A 19,056-nucleotide genomic window follows, 5' to 3' on the forward strand; every position below is an offset into this window, starting at 1 on the left:
TTTGGTTGCAGCCGTCATTGTTGTCTGGCGGGTCCGGGCTGGGGATTCGAACCCGCCACCTTAGGTGTACGTGGCTGGCGCCCTAGCCGGTTGAGCCACAGGCGCCGAGCCTCTGCCTTGTGTTTTTAAAAATCTTCTAGAGAACTCTTTTGACAGGCTACAGTGGTTGATCTGACAGGTGTGGTCCTGGTCAGGCTCCTACTGCTTATCCAAGCAGGATAGTTACCCAACTATCCGTTTTCATAGAGATGAGCTCAAGGACTCTCACTCACCTGTATGTGACTTTAACCTGGAGTTTGAAGCCAGCAGCCAACCTGACTTTCTGCCTCAGAAAAAGCTACAATTGTTAAAGATAATATTATTGTATTTCTTTTGTGTTTTCGTTCCATTTGCATTTTTTTTTTGTAGTTTTTGACCGGGGCTGGATTTGAACCCGCCACCCCCGGGCATATGGGGCCAGATGGGGCACACCTTTGAGCCACAGGCTTCATTTGCATTTCTTACAGAAACTCAACTGGGTAAAGTTGGTCAGTCAAAAAACTGATGGACTTTGAAATCACTCTGCAGTTTCCATCTTTAGATACTTCTATCTCATTGTATTTTAAGGACAAAGTCTCCCTTAGGGGGAAAACAGATAACCACACAATACTCCTAACATCTTCTACAAATAAAGGATCCACACCCAAAAGTTCTAAGCTGATAAGAACAGAGACTGCACTTGATTTTAGCCAAAAGGCCTAGAAAGATGACTCAAGTGCCTTTTTAAGGTCTCGGTTTCTCACTCAGCAGTTTTTGATGACCATCTGTGTAAAACCACCACAGAGATTTCCCGTGGCCTGGCAGAACCTTTGGACACTGTCCATTTCAGAGAAGCAGACGGAAGGGCTGCTGAGCACCTTTTATTTGGCAGTCCTGCAGGGCCTCCCTTCTGTTCCCTGGGAGAAACGGGATGATTTCAGCCCAAAAGGTCACGTACATTTGCCTGGAAATCTAGGTCATGACCTTGACTTTGGGGAAGCCAGAGTGGCCTGCCTGAAATTATCCAATCCCCTAGCACCGTGGACAACGTCCCCATCTCCCCCGAGATAGCTGTTCTGGAGTGAGCTGACCGGCTGTGGTAGCCAGCCCAAATAGGTAGCTCAAGAATTTTTCTGTCAAGAGTTTTACGTCTACGAGCCTAGTTGGTACAGGGCAGTGGACGGTTGGAAGCACTCTTGACTTTGCGTTTGGTTTTATAACTTAATAGATCGTTATGACGTGGAATTTTTTAGAGTGCACGTGTGCAAGTGAGCGGAAAGAGTTTCTGGAAGCCGTGGCGTCGGCACGCCCCCTCCTGAGCAGAAAGCCCCGCCCACGCTGAGAGTGCTCGGAGCTCGCGCAGATCTAACATTGTCGTGAGGCCAGTGTTCCAGAAATGCCGGCGCTCGGGATGGCCGGCCCGCACTTTGTAGCCTTCACGCAGATGCACGGCGCGGCGCGAGTTTCCAGGTCCTACCTGCCGGCGGGATCCAGGTCGCCCCCAGACTCCGCCCCCGTCGCCCGGAGCCCGGAAGCGCGTTACACCCGCAGCAGACCGGCCGGCCGAGGTGGGCGGGGCCGGAGAGGGGCGGGGCCCGTCGGACAGGGGGTGGGACGGGCGCGGCCCCCGGGCCCGCGGACTCCAGCAGGACGGCGGGCGGCACTAGACGGAGCTGCCTCCCCCCGCCCCGCCCGCCCCGCCCGCCTAGCGCCTGCCCGGCCTCCAGCACCGCCTCCCCAGTCCGCGCCGCCGCGATGGCGGAGGACAGCGAGTCTGCGGCTAGCCTGCAGAGCTTGGAGCTGGACGACCAGGACACGTGCGGGATAGACGGGGACAATGAGGAGGAGACGGAGCACACCAAAGGGTAGGGGCGGTGCGTTGGAGCCACTGGGCACGACAGGGCGGGGACTGCGCCCCGCCTCGCGGCTCGCGCTCGGGCGCCGACTCCTGGGGCGTGGGGCCCTTCGGTCGGCCGCTCGGACCCGAGAGGGCTTTAGTCGGGGCGCAGAGACCACAGAGGGGTCCTGGTAGCGCAGCAGGCGGGAGAGGAGGAGAACGCCTGGAGGCGAGGCCCGGGTGGTTGGGGAGGCTGAGGCCCCGGGGCTGTCACCTGCCGAGCGCCCCCGCAAGCCGGCCTTGCCCACCCCTCCGGCGCCCGCGGCCCCAGCCGGGTGAAGGCGGTGCGCAGTCCTTGCCAGCGTGCGGCTCTCGGTGGGAACGGAGGAGAGGCGCGACGCCCATCCCTTTGTGGCGGCCGCGTCCCCGGCTGGCTGCAGCCGGTGGGTGGGAAGTCGCCCTCCTCTGCGCCTTACCACCCTTCTTCAAGTCCCTTCAGAACCCTCCCTTACCCCAACTGCCACCACCACTAGAAAAGAAGAAACGGGCAAAGAAAATGGTGAGGAGTGGCGTGGAGATGTGCCCCTGGGAGTCTAGGGGTTGCCCGCTGGCGGCGAAGTGCGCAAAGTTGTGCCTCCCGTTCCGGGAGGGGAACGCGGCTGGAGACAGTCAGCCTTGCCAGTGCGGAGCGCGGCTCTCCAGAGCAGGGGCGAGGTCCTGACAGAGCCCGCGCAGACCCGACCGCACCCCTCTTGCAAAGCTGCTGTTGGGTCTCCAAAGCCAAAAACACCAAGCATTTCAACACCTGCTCAGGTTTCTTAATCCTTCACACTTGGCCCGCTCGCTTCCTATCCTGCAGATTCGATTTGCTCTTCTGTTGGAGAAAAGAAATTGCTTCAGGTCAAGGCTAGTATTGACGTTCTCCTTTTTGAGGCAGGGGGTCATTTTAAATAAAGACTGGTGTTCTCCTAAAGTGATATTTGCGTTGCCCTTTTACCCTGTTGGATTCGAACTGTGCGCAGACTGCGGGGCAGTTCTTGCTCCAGTGGGAAGCGAGATTTTTGCTAACCCCAGCCACTGATGGAGAGAAGTGGGTCAGCTTAAAAACATGATTGGGTTATTCAGTTCATGAAGAGATCCTTTTTTCTTTTTTTTCTTTGAGACAGAGTTTCACTGTGTCGCCCTTGATAGAGTGCTTTGACGTCACAGCTCACAGCAACCTCCAACTCTTGGGGTTAAGAGATTATCTTGGCTCTGCCTCCCAAGTAGCTGGAACTGCAGGCACCCGCCACAAAGCCCGGCTATTTGTTTTTTTGTTGCAGTTATTGTTGTTTAGCTGGCCCAGGCCTGGTTAGAACCCACCACCCGCGGTGCACGTGGCCGACACCTTATGAGGACTGAGCGAATGAAGAGATTCTTCACCTGATTAATGATTGAAAGTGTAAACCATTTGCATTCTATTTAACATCTACTTGAAATTTAAGAAAGGAACTTGTTACTGACCTTCCATTTGTTATAAAATATTAAACGAGAGCTCAAGAAGAAGAAAAACTGATGGCACTTATCTCCCCTTTTAAAGTTGCTTTTTAAATTTGTGCAGCGAATACTTCAGTGGCAGCTGCAAGTATCGAATGTTCGAGTCTAGAAATTTGTTTGTAAGGAAATTGTACAGATCTCTGAGCCTGAGTTTTCTTTATGCAGTGATGGAAATTTGCCTGTGATAGAGAGCTAAATGTGTTTTTGAAACAATAGTTCTTGTGCTAGAACAGGGTCCAGATGTAAGTTTGATTGATGGACCACTCAAATAACTTCAATATCTGTCCAGTATCTTTCAAGAGATCCTGGATTTCACTCTACTGTGATTTTTGCTTACTGTTCTTCATATTATTGATATTCTAGGTTGAGTGTTTGATTAGGACTTCTTTGCTTACACAGTTGAAAATGTCCTTGGTACAAAGAATTACGCATCCAATTGATCCAGGCTTGCCCCTGACCTCTTCCAGGAGTCTGGTGAAATTCCTAAAGTATCATTCAAAAGCAGCTCTGTGCCACCTTCAGAATTTTTCAGTTTTGGACCTCCGCACCTTTACTATATTAGCAGAGTTAATCAGAATTTAGAGATGCTCCATAGACTGAAATATTAATATTTTAACCAAGAGCAGATAACATGAAACAGGTTCTAATAGGAAAAGATTAATATAATGGGTATATTGTACTCTCTTAAAATGTAAAGAGATTAGTAAAATTCCAAATTGCTGCTTGAGTTCACTGCTTTTTTGGTTTTGAATTTCTATAATGTGTGCCAGATTTGGGGGAGTAATTGTGTTTTATTTGGCTCTTGTTCCGATGATATGGCTCAGTAGAAACCAAGGTTTTCTTTAAGTAGCTCAAGTTTGTAAATGTTAACAACATCGTTAAGAGTCCTTTTCTGCCCTTAGCCTCTTCCTTCTCCGCCAATTTAAACAAGGAACAAGTAATAAGATTTTGGATGAAGGAGTAAGTACATGCTTCACCTTTTAAAGGTAGATTATCAGTTTGAAGCCACTAGGCAGCAGTCAGTACACAGAGCAGTAATTTACAGAATAGTACCCTTGGGGCCTGAAAGAATTAATTTAGCCCCCCCATTGTACATTCAGTATAATCTATTCACTAGTTGTTTTAGGCATATTAAATTGAAACTAGAGCCTCAAATAAAAGGAAACTAAACAATTACATTCTTATTTTGCACCAAAATGTAAATATTACTGCATGTATTTTTATTTTTATAGAATTTCTTTTTATGGCCTAAAAAGGCCATTTCATTTTATGAATAGTGCTAAGAGTCCATGAACGAGATATAAAATGTTTTATGTTTAATTAAGAACAATGACATACCTATTGTGACATTCTTGAATCTCAGTATCTTTATACCTTATTTTTCACAGAAAATGTGCCCTTTAACTAGACATTTGGCCTACCCGAGGATGGAAGTGGTATACCACTAAAAAAATTTAATGAATTGCAGAAAAACATAGGGGAAGAGAGGGATTGGCAGTTTTAATTAATGAGGCTATATTCGAAAAAGTTTAGCTTTCTTATTTTCAAACAAGATGTGGCAATTAGAATCCGGCTAATCGTGGATTGCCTAGAAAGATCTTGTGGATAACTTGCTTTAACACATGATTTGCAATTAGAATAAGTAAGTAGGTAGGCTTTATACAGTGCTTGAGGGAGCATGAAACAACTATTAACTTAGGTCCAGCTTCCTTATGAATTATTAGAAATAGCCCAACTTACTGAAGATTGCTGTTCTGCAGTGGGTGGCCATGGACGGGTTACCTGTAGGATGAATTTAGGAGGAGCTATTGCAGCTGAATTTGAAGTTAGGTACATTCTGAAGGTTCCTTAATACTCTGATCATCTTTGCTGTATTTGTGACTTTTGTTTCTTATAAAGAGATTTAGGCAAGCTGTGGAGGAGAGGGCGTGTTGTTGAAGGATCAGTTGAAACTCTGCATCTTCTTGTCCTTGCCATGTCACTGGGCATCTTCTCCCATTTGCACAGTCCATTCGGTAGTGGTCATTCTCTCTCAGCACATTCAAGATAGTTATTGTCCAGTGTTAGAAACAAAATCACGCAGTTCGCCTCAAATAAAATTAGTGTTTAAGTGTGCAACAAAAGCAAACCTTTCTCCTTGGTTAACCAGGACTGTTTTTCAGAATCCCTGCTTCCTAGATAAACTCATGTTTCTCCTCCCCTTTCCCCTAGGAGAGCTTTTCTCTGGCTGTTCACTATGGTGAAATAAGAAGTAGCTACCAAGAATATTTAGGGAATCAGTAAACATATGTGAATATGTCTTTGTTGGCAGATAAAGGACTAAATTAACCCCTAGGGTAGATATGAAATAGTTCTAGTATTTAAGGGGAAAGATTTTTTTTTTTTAATTGAGACAGTCTCAGTTTGTCACCCTAGGTAGAGTACGGTGGTGTCACAGCTCACAGCAACCTCAAACTCTTGGGCTTAAGTGATTCTCTTCCCTCAGCCTCCTTAGTAGCTGGGAGCACAGGTGCCACCTGGCTGGGTTTTTTTTTTTTTTTTTTTTTTTTTGGAGACAGAGTCTTACTTTGTCACCCTCGGTAGAGTACTATTGCATCACAGCTCACAGCAACCTCAGACTCTTGAGCTTAAGTGATTCTCTTGCCTCAGGTTCCCAAGTATCTGGGACTACAGGCGCCAGCCATAGTGCCTGGCGAATTTTTGGTTGTAGTTGTCATTGTTGTTTGGCAGGCCCAGGCTGGATTTGAACCCTCCAGCTTGGGTGTATGTGGCTGGTGCCCTAGCTGCTGGGCTACAGGCGCTAAACCTGGCTGTTCTGTTTGTTTTGTTTTGTTTAGCAGGCCTGGACTGGGTTCTGAACCCACCAGCCCTGGAGCCTGTAGCTGGTGCCCTAACCACTGAGCTATGGGTGCCCAGACAAGGGTTAAGACATTTTAAAGAATTTTTTTTTTTTTTTGGCTTAGAAATATTACAGATCTGGTATTGGGCAAAGGTGAAAGCTTTGGAATTCGTTTTAACAAAAAATACAATCCCTCTTCTCCCATGCCCAATTTAGGGAAAAAATTGGAGTTATTCTCCGTGCTGTATGCTGTTATGTCTGACTTTGCCTATGGTGAAGATTGAGTATGGGACTGTTCCCTTAGTCGCCTATGTGGTGTCAGTGGTAAAATACAAAAACTTCCTGTGACTCACAGTAGGTTTTACTTGTCATCAAAAATTTAAGGGATAACTCAGAGCTGCCCTTTCTGAAATTTAATCTATTATCAACTGCATGAATCTGAATGAGATATTTGCCCTGGGGACCTCTTCAATTCAAGAAATAACAGTTTGAAAGGATCGCCTATCTGCTAAGACTTGCTTCTGAATCACCCTTTGGCCCAGAACAAACTTCTTCCAGAAGTTGGCTAAAATACAGAAAATGTCTAAATATAGGACATGTATTTTGCCATTTTTGTTTAATAGCACAAATACAAGGGGTACCCAAAAGATATATACATTTTAGGAAAGGAAATAACTATTAAATTATTAAATTGTAATACTGTATATGTACCAGTAACAACAGATGAATACAAGTCATGCTGGGAACCTCTTGTAATTGCAGAATCAAATGTGACTTGAGTACTACAAATTGAATAGTTTTTTCATTTCTTAAAATGTATATACATTTTTTTGCACCCTCTGTGTATGCTTTAGATCACAGGTCCTCAAACTTTTTAAACAAGGGGCCAGGTCACCGTCCCTCAGACAGTTGGAGGGTGGGACTGCAGGCCCCAGGATGAGTCGACTGCTAAACAGGACAGGCAGTGGTGGCAAAAACACCCAGTGGGCCGGATAAATGTCGTAGGTGGGCTGCATGTGGCCTGAAGGCCTTAGTTTAAGGATGCCTGCTCTAGATCTAGTTAAAATCACTTTATTTTCATAGAACCAAGTTCTACTACAAGAGAGAAATGGACCAATTGGTTTGTTGTTTTTCCATTTGAAAATATGTGAAGGACTTTTTACTCTTGATAAAAGGAAAAAATGCTTTTAAAAAATTCAAGCAATAGAGTGGAACACTCAAGAAATAATAAAAATTCAAACAATGAAGTGTATAGAGAAGGAAAGCGCCTGGTCATCTTATATCCTAGAGATACCACCTTGGTAGTTTAAGTAACTCACATTTAATGTTAAATATCTGTGTTAAGTATCAGTGGGATCATGTTTAACATGGGCACATTTGTTACCTTTGATTTTTCACTATTAATATCTGCTGGAACTTCTAGGGTGATAGAAATCCTCTTTGGTAGTCATTGAACACTGGGACTCCTATGAAATTGAAATGTGGCAAATGTGACTGAAAAACAGAATCTTTTAATTAATCTAAATTTAAGTGGCCCTAGGTGGCTATGGTATGGCATAGCTCAGATCATATTCTGCCTTTGAATTTTGTTTATAAGCTTTCATGGTACTCAGAAAATTTCTTTATTTTCCTGTCTTTTGCAGAATATGTCTAGTTTTTATTCTTATTCTTTATTTTTTTCTTCTGGGGATTGTCTTTGAATGTTGAGCAAGCATGTTTTATCTATAGTTCCCTATCAGTGTCAAAAATTAACCACCATTCAAAATATTCTGCCACCTCACAAGACAAAACCATGTAAGACATTTTTGACATCTCCTCTTTTTCATTTCCTAGGTTTTGTTGAAATAACCTGGAATTTTAATTCCCTGTTACTTCTTTTATTTTTGCCCTTGTATCCCTAAACCAGTGGTTCTCAACCTTCCTAATGCCACGGCCCTTTAATACAATTCCTGTGGGTCTCAGTCCACAGGTATTTCATGACATTTCACATCCATGTGATCAAAAACTTTTTACTTTCCTATAGCTTCATTGTTTTTATTGGTTACCATTATTCTTTGCAGAGCTTACCATTTCCTTTTCTTCTATAAGTACATTTTCATTTAATATTTTTTCGTTTTTATTTTTATTTTTTTCCTTCTGAAACAGAGTCTCACTTGTTCACCCTTGGTAGAGTGCAGTGATGTCTTAGCTCACAGCAACATCAAACTCTTGGGTTCAAGTGATCCTCTTGCCTCAGCCTCCCAAGTAGCTGGGACTACAGATGCTCACCACAGTGCCCAGCTATTTTTTTAGAAACAGGGTCTCAACTCGGACTCAGGCTGGTCTCGAACCTGTGAACTCAGGCAGTCCACCTGCCTGGGCCTCCCAGGTGCTGGAATTACAGGTGTGAGCCACCGTGCTCAGCAGTATTTTTTCTTAGAGTCTACAGATAATATATTTTCTGAGTTCTTGCATGTATGAAGATGCCATTCTTTGGTCTTCCCATATAAACCATAATCTGTGTGGATATAATTCTGTGATATTCTGATGGTGTGTCAGTAGTCCCAGCTACTGGGGAGGCTGAGGCAGGAGCATCCCTTGAACCCAGGGATTTAAGACCAGCCTAGGTAACAGAGGGAGTCCCAATCTCTGGGTTTCATTATCTTCCAGTCTTTAATGATTTGAGGCCAGCCTGGGCAACATAGTGAGACCCCATCTCTGGAAGGAAGAGAAAGGGGGCTTCATTATCTTCCAGCGTTTGTACTGATTTGGGGGACGTGGTTTCTACTAATGGGCTTCTCTTTCTTTTATAGGTAACCTTACTTTTCTTTGCTTGTTCTGACTTGTTTTTTGTTTTTTGTTTTTTTTTTTTGAGACAGAGCCTCAAGCTATCTCCCTGGGTAGAGTACCATGGCATCACACTCACAGCAACCTCCAACTCCTGGGCTCAAGCGAGTCTCCTGCCTCAGCCTCCCAAGTAGCTGGGACCACAGGCGCCCGCCACAACACCTGGCCATTTTTTGGTTGCAGCCATCATTGTTGTTTGGCGGGCCCGGGCTGGGGATTCGAACCCACCACCTTAGGTGTATGTGGCTGGTGCCTTAGCCGCTTGAGCCACAGGCGCCGAGCCTGTTCTGACTTGTTTTCACTTTAGAAGCTTCTAAAATATTTTATATTGTATTCTTCTATAACTAAATGGTTTCCATGTCCTTTGACCTTATACGATTACTATTTATTTAAAATAAATTATCTAAATCTAAATACCTAAAAAAAAAAAAAAGGCTCAGGCTGATGCATATTACTTATGTTTTCATGGTCCTCAGGCACATCCAAGCTGCTGCCAACATGCCCCATCATCACTGGGCTCATAATAGTGTTCCATCCTTAAGGTGCTCTGTTCCCTTGGGTGGAATACAGTTATCTCTCTTTCATTTCCTTCCCCCAGAGAATCACTAATATAGGACTGTTGTACGCAGCATTTATGGAAGGGTTTGTGGATAATGGGGAAGGTGTGGTAATTATAGCATAGGGCAGAAAACAAACTTCAAATTCAACGTCAGACATCATTGTTCACTAAAAGTAATGTGTTGCTGCCATGCCTCTCTGTGGATCGACTTCCCTTGATGTACTTTGCCTCTGAGAGTGTTCTCCTGACCTTTACTTCTCCAAATTCAAGGTCAGCTCAAATGTTCTTTCTTTCATGAAGCCTTCCACAGTCGCTATGACCAAAGGTGATGACCCCTGCCAGAGGCCCTGTGGCCCTTAGTGAATATCCTTCCCAGGACACCTTTCCACCCACTGCTGTCACCTGGGGATCATCCAGACTTGAGCCAGGCAACTGGGGCAGAGAGGGGAGCGGTAGAGGCAGGGATTGTTGTGTGGTACAACATAACCATTTAGGGCTACTCCTTTGCCACTGAGATCTATTGGCAGAGGTTGTTTTCAGAGCAGGAGATAGTGGACAAGGCTGGCACCTTGCTGGGAACTGCGTTGTGTGTTTCCCCAAGTTCATGTGTGGAAGCCAAAATCCCCAGTGTGATGGTATTTGGAGATGAGACCTTGGAGGTCAGTAGGTCATGAAGGTGGAGCCTACACGAATGGGATCAGTGTCCTGATAGAGTGACGAAGAGTCTAGAGCTCTGTATGTCTGCCAGGGGGGAGAGGGCCCTCAGCAGAACCCGACCCTGCTAGCACCCTGATCTTGGGCTTCTAGTCTCCAGAACCCTGAAGAGATAAACGACTGGTCTTTAAACCACTCAGTCTGTGGTGTTCTGTAATAGTGGCCTGGACTGACCATGTCGTACCTCAGAATACGTCTACGGAATAGGCACATGTGTCTGTCCCCTCGCAGGTGGATTTAGTGCATGGGGACCACACTTTCAGTCTCTGATCCTTACAACATCTCACATCTCAGTAATGAACACACGTGAACTTGGGGAAACACATAATGCAGATTCATTGAAGATTCATTGAGTGGATTCCAGTCGCACTTAATCCCCTCTAAAAATTAATTTCTTGTTCTCTTTATTTCCTCCATGTGCCTTAGAAATGTGTGAAGGATTTGTTTTTGTACCTCTAAATGGAAAGGACTTGGATGGTAGAGTTTTAGTCGTGTTCCGTTCTGTGTGGGGTCCAGCGTTTTAAAACAACAGCTAATATTTTGAACACCTAGCACGTGCTCAGTACTTGGTGTATATGTTTTTTTCTCACTGACTCATTACAGTAGCAGATGTGGAGATAGAGGTGTATCAGGTTGAGGTGTGTCCTGGCCACACCTCAGAGTCACATTCAGGTCTTGCCTCTGTCTGACTGACTGCAAACCCAGGCCTTTTTACTCAACTACACTGTCTCATGGACTCTCAATAAGACAAATCGATTTGATAATGTTTCAAGATTTTTTTTCTCCCTAAGTCGTAAATTACCAGCCTGAACACCTTTGGAGCTGAAATTTACCAGCGTATTGGGCCCACTAAATATCAATGACTTAAGTAAATAAATGCATACATTGTCTTGCTGAGAGAATATTGCAAATGGGTTATAGAGAACTCTAGTCTCTTGAGTCGCATTAAAGCTGCGGTTCCCAACCCCCTGGCTGCACACTGGTCTGGCCTGCGATTTGTTAGGAGCTGGGCCGGGCTGCACAGCATCAGCGCGCCTGAGCTCTGCTTTTTGTCCCATCCAGTATTCCCTGTCCGTGGAAAAATTGTCTTGCATGAGACTGGTCCTTGGTGCCAAAAAAGTTGAGGACTGCTGCTGTAAAGGACTACTTTTAATTTATAGCATTTCTGTAATCTGCAGTAAGATATTTTCTCTCCTACTGCTTTTTGGCCCTAGCTTCTCCTTTCTGATTGAAGCCTGTTGCTGTCCCAACTGTGGCCTCGTCCATGTCAGCACCCCTTGCTCTGGGGCTCTGCCCTCCAGCACTGCCACCACTCAGAGTTCCAGGCAGCCAGAGTCCTGTAGGAGGCAAAGTGGGTGCCAGGAACCTGGCATTGTGCGTCTCTTGATGACAGCACTGCCAGGAGGTGCCTCCAGTCACCTGCGCTCGACCCTCCCGCGTGGGGCCGCACTGGAGGGTCGTGTTCTTTGTCTGAGCTCTGAGTTCCTGTTAGCTGATGTCCTGTCAGACTCCCCCAGCCTTAGGAGAAAGGTTGGTCAGAGTTATAAACAGACTGAACTGGGATTTTTACCTTTACTGTTTCTGTTTAGTGCATGGGGCTCCTGTTACTGGCTTAAGTACATAGAGCTTGGAGAAACAGGGGCTTTATTCCCCAAATTGTGATCACTCAGTTCCAGTCCAGATTGTACTTTCCCAGAGAAAGAAGGGGGTTCGGTTAAAGTGATAATTTCCCATAGTTCCTTCCATAGTGGTTTTTTGGGGAGCAGGATGCTTGTTCTCAACCACTTCAGGGTATTTATTATCATTTTAAAGAAACTAAAGAGTCAATGAAGGCAGAATTGTTTCTGTTTTGTTTTCCAAATGAAGTTTTTAAAAAAACTTCCTTTTGCAAAAACACATTTGTACCGGAGAGCATTAGGGCATGTCCTCAGGGAAAAAGACAAAGCTTTGGTATATTCATACAGACGGGCATTTTCTTATTCACATATGTTCACAAAAATGCAAATACAGTAGTCTCTCCTCACCCCCATCTTTGGTTTCATTTTCTGAGATTTCAGTTACCCAAGGTCAACTTTGGCCCTACAATATTTAATGGAAAATTCCGGAAGCAATTCATAAGCTTTAAATCGAGGGCTATTCTGAGTAGCGTGACGAAATCTCACGCTCCCCTGCTCTGTCCCTCTTGGGATGTGAATCACCCCTTTGTTCACCATATCTGCTCGTCTATACTGCGACCCTGAGTCACACAGTACTTGACGCTGTGATCAGATTGGCTGTTACAGGATCACAATGCGTGGGTTCAGGTCACCCTTATTTTACTCATAATGGCCCCAAAGTGCGAGAAGTGATGCTGGCAATTTCGATATGCCAGAATGGGGCTGAAAAGTGTGTCCTTGTGAAAAGGTGAAAATTCTAAACTTAATTAAGAAATGTAAAAAAAATTATCTGCTGAGGTTACTAAGATCTATAGTAAGGATGAATTTCCTATCCATGCAATTATGAAGGAGGAAAAAGAAATTCATGTGTGGTATCCAGTAGAGAGCTTGGGACTGTCTGGTATTTCAAGCATCCATTGGGAGTCTTGGGATGCATCCTCCTTGGATATAGAGAGGCCTACCGTGTCCTGTTTCTATCACACCTGTAAACTCTCGTTTTTGCATTTGACACGCCAGGAGCATCTCTCCTAGTCATTGTATAGCCTGTTCCTGCGTCAGTGAGTGGTTGTGTGTATTCCATTGTGATGGAGAGACCATCAATCTAGTCCCCTGGACCCCTGTGGCCAAGACTGCCAGGGGGACCCTTCTTCCAGAGTGACACCCTTTGTTGTGGGCACCCACAGGGGCCTTCTCCTCCTTCCTGCTGGCTGGTATGTGTGTGATGGGAAGGCACGTGGGACCACGTGAACCAAATAAGCATCCTGGGGCCGGAAGAGGACAGAGAGCAAGCTGGGTGTGCGCACTCTTTTGGAGCGTGCCTTCACCATGGCGGGGAGCTGAGACCTTTTCATGAAGGAGAAATGAGTTTGTGTTGTGAGCAGCTGATGTTTTGGGACTGTAGCCCACGCTGCTCAACCTGTATACTAGCTAATGGAACATCTGTACAGCTTTGGCCCTGGAGACATCGTCACTTTTTAAATTGTGTTATTTTTTGAATACATATTATGAGACTATAGTAGAAGATTCAACAGGCGTGAAAGAGGGTGTGTCCTGAAAAGTTAAGTCTCAGTCTCCCAGTGCTGAGTGTCCCTCCCCAGAGGCAGCTCCTGTTGCCAGTCCTTGGTGTGCCCTTGCAAGGGCGGTCTGTGTACGTAAACCGTATACCAGAATAAGGAGAGGGGACTGCACACGTGTGCTCACACACCCGTTCTGTGCAGATGGCAGGTGCCTCTTGACTGTTCATTTACCGTGTATCTTGGGGGTCACCATACATCAAAATACGTTGATCAGCCTCTTGCTTAGAGAGGCGGTCATTAAATGGTTGTCCTGTTACTTTCTGTCCCCTGTTTGTACACACTGAGATGAGCTCCAATCTCTTGTGCTGGTACACGGTGCTGAAATTAACGCCCTAGAACGTATATCACTTCTCTAGAATATTTCCTAATGAGTATTTAAAATCCTTTCCCATTAACAAGTTTCAGGGAGGCCCTGTGGCGTCTTGACAAGGGTATTAAACTAGGAGTCCAGACCCTACTGTCATTGACCCTCAGTTGGACTTTGGAATAGTCAGTTAACCTCTACAGGACGAGTGTCTTCCTTGGTAAATTTAAAAGTCTGCTTTAAGTGACTCATTTCACTCTAAAACTCAGAATTTGATAATTTCTTACTTTGGCCTGGGGGGCTCTACCATCAAGGGTGACAGAAGGCTGGAGGGAGACCTGGGGAGACCAGACTTGTGCATCAGATTCCCGTCACACCTGTGTGGTCCTCGGATTCCTGGGAGTAAGGGGAAAGGGTACATTTTGGCAAAAGGGAGACTGCAGTCCTGCCTTCTGTTTTGCCCCTCCTAGACTCTGCCCATTGTTCCTTTGCTTTTAGACAGTTGCTGTGGTTTTGAAACATTTTCTTGTTTCCTTCTTCCACCATCCAAAGGGAACTGTGACCGTTAGTGTCCTTCTGAATCGGGGAGGTGCGTTTCCTTCTGTGTTTCATGGCTCAGCTCCAAGCTCACCTTTGCGACTCCTGGTGAAAAGTGCCATTCGTGCAGCCTTCCCAACTTGGCCTTGACGTTGACTTTGCCCATGGAATTTCTGTCTGTCTCTTTCTTTCGTCTCTGGCACAGGCTCATTTTTCAGGCCTTCTGCCTTGGAGCATGCTGTCCTATTTGAGTCTTTTGTCAACTTGTTTTTCTTTTCAAAACTATCTACAGCTCTACTTTCTTCTGAGCTCTGGGTTCCCTGGGCTTTGTCCCTGTTTAGAACTGATGCATCTTGTCACTGCTGCCAGCTCCTTGTTCCTCCTCGTAGATGAGGTGGCAGTGCTCTTCCCACTCCAGCCGGATCTTGCCGAAAGAAGATTTTTCTAGAAGAGCATGGTATTTTTCCATACCCAGTAACCATAAGGATTTCATCCAAACATGGGACATTCATTTAATGAAAAGAGTTGAGTAGCTCTATGATCAGCATGGGAATATATAAAAGAGGAAGCTAAAAAATGGAAATTTGATATTCAGGGGAATTTAGAAATAGGAATATCATTTTTAAAGTACATGAAAGTATTTACTTCACTGGCACACATTGATATTTTGAAATGTAACAATGGTAATGCAATATTGAATCTCAGTGAGAAAAAACCCTTTTTTTTTTCCCCCAGTTTTTGCAGTTTTTGGCCAGGCTGGGTTTGAACCCACCAGCTCTGGCATATAGGGCCAGCACCCTACTTCTTTGAGCCACAGGCCCTGCCCCAAGCCTTTTTTTTTAAACTTAATTGTCTTCCTTTAGTAAACTCACACCCAGAAATGGGAAAAGTTATATAAGAACTAGTGTATACCAGCTATTCTGTCAGAAAAACATTTGTGATCGTGGGTGAGAAAGGGCTATAAAGAATAGAGCAATTTTTCACCAGTTTGGGCCATTATGAAGAATATACTCTGCCAACTCCTTCAGCCTTTTAAAAAAAAAATTGGAACTTCTACTTGTTCTGGTCATCATTTTATTTTAGGAAGATTGAAGATGAACAGAATTAAGCCTTTAGGAAATTTGTGGAATGGCTGAACAATTTCATTTAGTCTTAAAGATCTGTAAAAAAAAATTTTTTTTTTTGGCATTTGAAGTATTTTCTTCTACACTCTGATCTGGAACTATCTCTAAGACATGTCTTTTTTTACAAACTAAACTTCACACTGGACAAGTTTCTGGCCAATGACTGTTCGGCAAAAGCTGATTCTAATTTAACTTTATCTCTTATCAGAATTGGGTTTTTATAGAGTGCCGTGGCGTCATAGCTCAGAGCCTCACAGGTTAGTCACAACGTCAAACTCTTGGGCTCAAATGATCCTCCTGCCTCAGCCTCCTACAGGCGCCTGCCACAATGCCCGGCTAGTTTTCTATTTATAGTAGAGGATGGGGTCTTACTCAGGCTGGTCTCCAACTCCTGAGCTCAAGCAATTCACCCACCTTGGCCTCCCAGCGTGCTGGGATTACAGGCATGAGCCACCATTCCTGGCCCCGTGTAAATATTTAAATCACTGACTGGTTCCTGGGTCACTTTTCCCAGTTTCCTTCCACCTCAGCAGTCGCAGCTGCCTGCCTGTTTGGTTGGCCTCTTATTGTCATCTCCACCTTTCACTAGCCATGAACTTCTGGGGCATGTTCAGGCTCTGAGCAACTTAGTAGGGCTTGCCCAGGACTCTCTGCTTTACCCAGAGCTGCTATGGCTTTGTGGATACTCCCTATGTCAATCAGAGGGAAAGGAACACTCTGAGTAAGGAATGAAACCATTCAGACCCATGAGGTGGCTGAGATCCTGATGATGACAGCTGGAAGGTGGGCTTCCTGCCCTGGGTTATGCATCGTACTTGGGAGAAAAGAAATCAATGCTGGCATCACAAACTCACTCACTTCCTCCCTCCCTCCATCTCTCTCACTCCTCTCTCATCAAGAGACATTTGTCATTAAGGTCTACTAGTGTGAGGCATTAGGGATGTGGTTGATTATCTGTCATCTCTCTCACTCTCTCTCATCAAGAGACATTTGTCATTAAGGTCTACTAGTGTGAGGCATTAGGGATGTGGTTGATTATCTGTTAACACACACACAGAGAGCAGGTTTGCCACTTTGTAAGGTGCCAGCAATAGGAAAACTGAGAGAGAACAGCCGAAACTATTCCTACTTTCAAATCAGAAAATACTGAGAACCATACACACCCACAGCACGTTTCCAGCTCCTGTACCTGGCTGGGATGTGTTTGTTTAAGCCCAACTGCTAGGCAGATAGTTATGGGCGTCCTTCACCACCAGACGACTTTAAATGTAAACATCATGACAAGTACACGTTTGATTCTACTGCTGGAAATAAACTGCTCATTTTGGGATGGGAATGCCTTACTGTTCTTAGACCTCTGGGGTGCCACTTGACAAGGTCTTAACCTGTCTCCAAAAATGAGGACTGTTTCCTGTTTAAGAATTATTTAATAGAGTGGAAATAAGACTCTATAACTCAAGTGCTTATTTCTTAGACAGTTTCTCTCACTATCAAACATCATCTTTCATATTTTGACTTCACAGAGAACAATCTATCCATTTTAAACTTACAAGTTCATTGCTTTAATACATAAATAACGAATGTATGGAGGGATCCCTTTGTAACCCTGATACGGGGCAGGAAGGCCCAGATGGGACACTGAAGTGATGATGTGCTAAAAACCAGCCCCCCAGTTCTGTTGCTAAGTCAACAATGGCTCATTTCCTAGTCATACTACACATGGGTAGTCAGGGACTTGGGCTGAGGGAGGCTGTGTCGTCTCTTGATTTCTCATCTTGAGTCAAGGCCGAGGGCTTAGCACAGGAGGGGAGACAGCAAAAAGAAAAATGTGATGACTCTTTGCTGTTTTCAAAAGACATTTCTTCTTACATCCCAGTGGCTAAAGTGCCTGCCCACCCATGCCTGACTTCAAGGGGCATCGTCATTTATTTCGCACGCATGGGTCTTATCTGTTGCCTTAAGAACGTCAGCTCCCTGGGACAGAGCTGGGAGCTTAGGGGCTTGGGAGGTTCTTGCATAGAGCTTCTCACTATGTTGCAGTTCTCTTTTGGCTGGAACTATGGTCACCTGCAGGCTCACCTGGCCTGGACATCCAAGTTGGCTCACCAGTGGGCTGGCTGCGGACTCTGGCTGTTGGCAGGAGCTCAGCTTCTTTCTTGACCAGGGTGTCTCCATGTGGCCTCACCAGTATGGTGGGGCTCAGATAATTGGGCTGCACATGCATTCCGAGGGAACTAGGTGGAGGGGGCCCCGTGGCCGTTCTGACCTAGCCCCAGAAGTCACATAGCAACACTTATGCCTTGAATTATTGGTGATAGGTGAGTCACAGCCCATCCACGTTCAGAAACCAAATTTCCATTGCCTTATTATTGCTGCATTGCAAATCATCACAAACTGGGTGATGTTTAAAAAAAAAAAACAGCCACTTGCAGATTCTGTATATCAGGAAGTTAGCAAAGGCAACTTCTCACTTGGGGTCTCTCAGACCTTCTCAGGTGCCGTCCCCTGTAGACTAGGCTGAGCCAATCGTCTGAGACAGCACGTTCCCAGGGCTGGCCAGACAGCGGTCCCTGCCTGGGAGTTCATCTTCTTTGTCTGTGGACCTGTCTGCCAGCCGGGTGGGCTCAGGGCAGCCAGACTCCTTACACAGCTCCTGGCTTCCTCCAGAGTGAGCATCTCACAGGAACCAGGCAGAGACCAGATAGGCTTGGAATTCACAGAGTGTCACTTCCTCCGCTCCTTCGGAGAGCATCACAGGCAGACTGACCCAGATCCAATGGGAGGGGAGGAGACGAAACTTCTCTATGACAGAAGCAGCAAAGAATTTTCACGCATCTTAAAACTCCCTGCACCAGAGCAGTGTCTGGCCCGAGATGGACTGCACTCTGTAATTGTCGAAAGAATGAATGAGTATCCAATAAGCAGGCCCGCCAGCCTCTCTTGCTTAATCTTTGCAGTAGCAGCTGTGTTAGTTTGACCCCTGTATTAGCAGATTGTGTTCTAATGGGGCTTTCTCATGTTGGTAATTATTTTTGACAACTCAAGGCACATCGTACACATGTTACTCCAAGGTTAGGAACCTATTTTTTTTTAAGCCATCAAAATGATAAAAAAGTATAAAAGGATCTTTAAGTAATTTTGGAATAGGAAAGGCCTTTGTGAGAGGTAAAAAAAACAATAAACGAGGTGAAGTATTGCAATCTAAGTAACAGACCGCAAAGTAGGCAATGTAATAAAAATGAAAGCAGTTTCTCTCCTAGGGCTGTTGGGAGCATGAAATTAAGTGTCCATTGTAAATATTTAATAAATGAAAGATGCTATCCATGCTGTTATAAAGAACCCCTAAAATCATTTGTTTAAAGATGACTAACAGGAAAGGGATATAAGTGAGTGATTGATGGAAACATTTTAAATGGCCAGTAAACACGTGAAAGGATGTGTCTCTTCTCTCCTGATTCAATAAATGAAAGTTAAGTCTACAGTGAGATTGTGTCTACCCATAAGACTGTCAAAGATGAAAAAGGATGCTC

At 45.1% G+C, this 19,056-nt stretch overlaps 1 protein-coding gene across 3 annotated transcripts in view; it reads left to right on the plus strand.

The window, feature by feature from the left end:
* The first annotated feature begins 1,662 nt into the window (after window positions 1-1,662).
* The window catches only part of NMT2 (N-myristoyltransferase 2), a 44,609-nt gene continuing 27,215 nt past the window's right edge, over window positions 1,663-19,056 (plus strand). For 2 of the 3 annotated variants that reach the window (XM_012803377.1, XM_023511435.1), the window contains exon 1: window positions 1,732-1,883. In XM_012803377.1, the coding sequence (XP_012658831.1) occupies window positions 1,856-1,883 (28 nt within the window). In that variant the 5' untranslated portion in view covers window positions 1,732-1,855. Of the gene's footprint in view, window positions 1,884-19,056 lie in introns of all 3 variants that reach the window. The other variant, XM_003786792.3, reaches the window with a different exon arrangement.

Source organism: Otolemur garnettii, unplaced genomic scaffold, assembly GCF_000181295.1.
Source record: "Otolemur garnettii isolate 467f Iridium unplaced genomic scaffold, OtoGar3 scaffold00019, whole genome shotgun sequence".
NCBI lineage: Eukaryota > Metazoa > Chordata > Mammalia > Primates > Galagidae > Otolemur > Otolemur garnettii.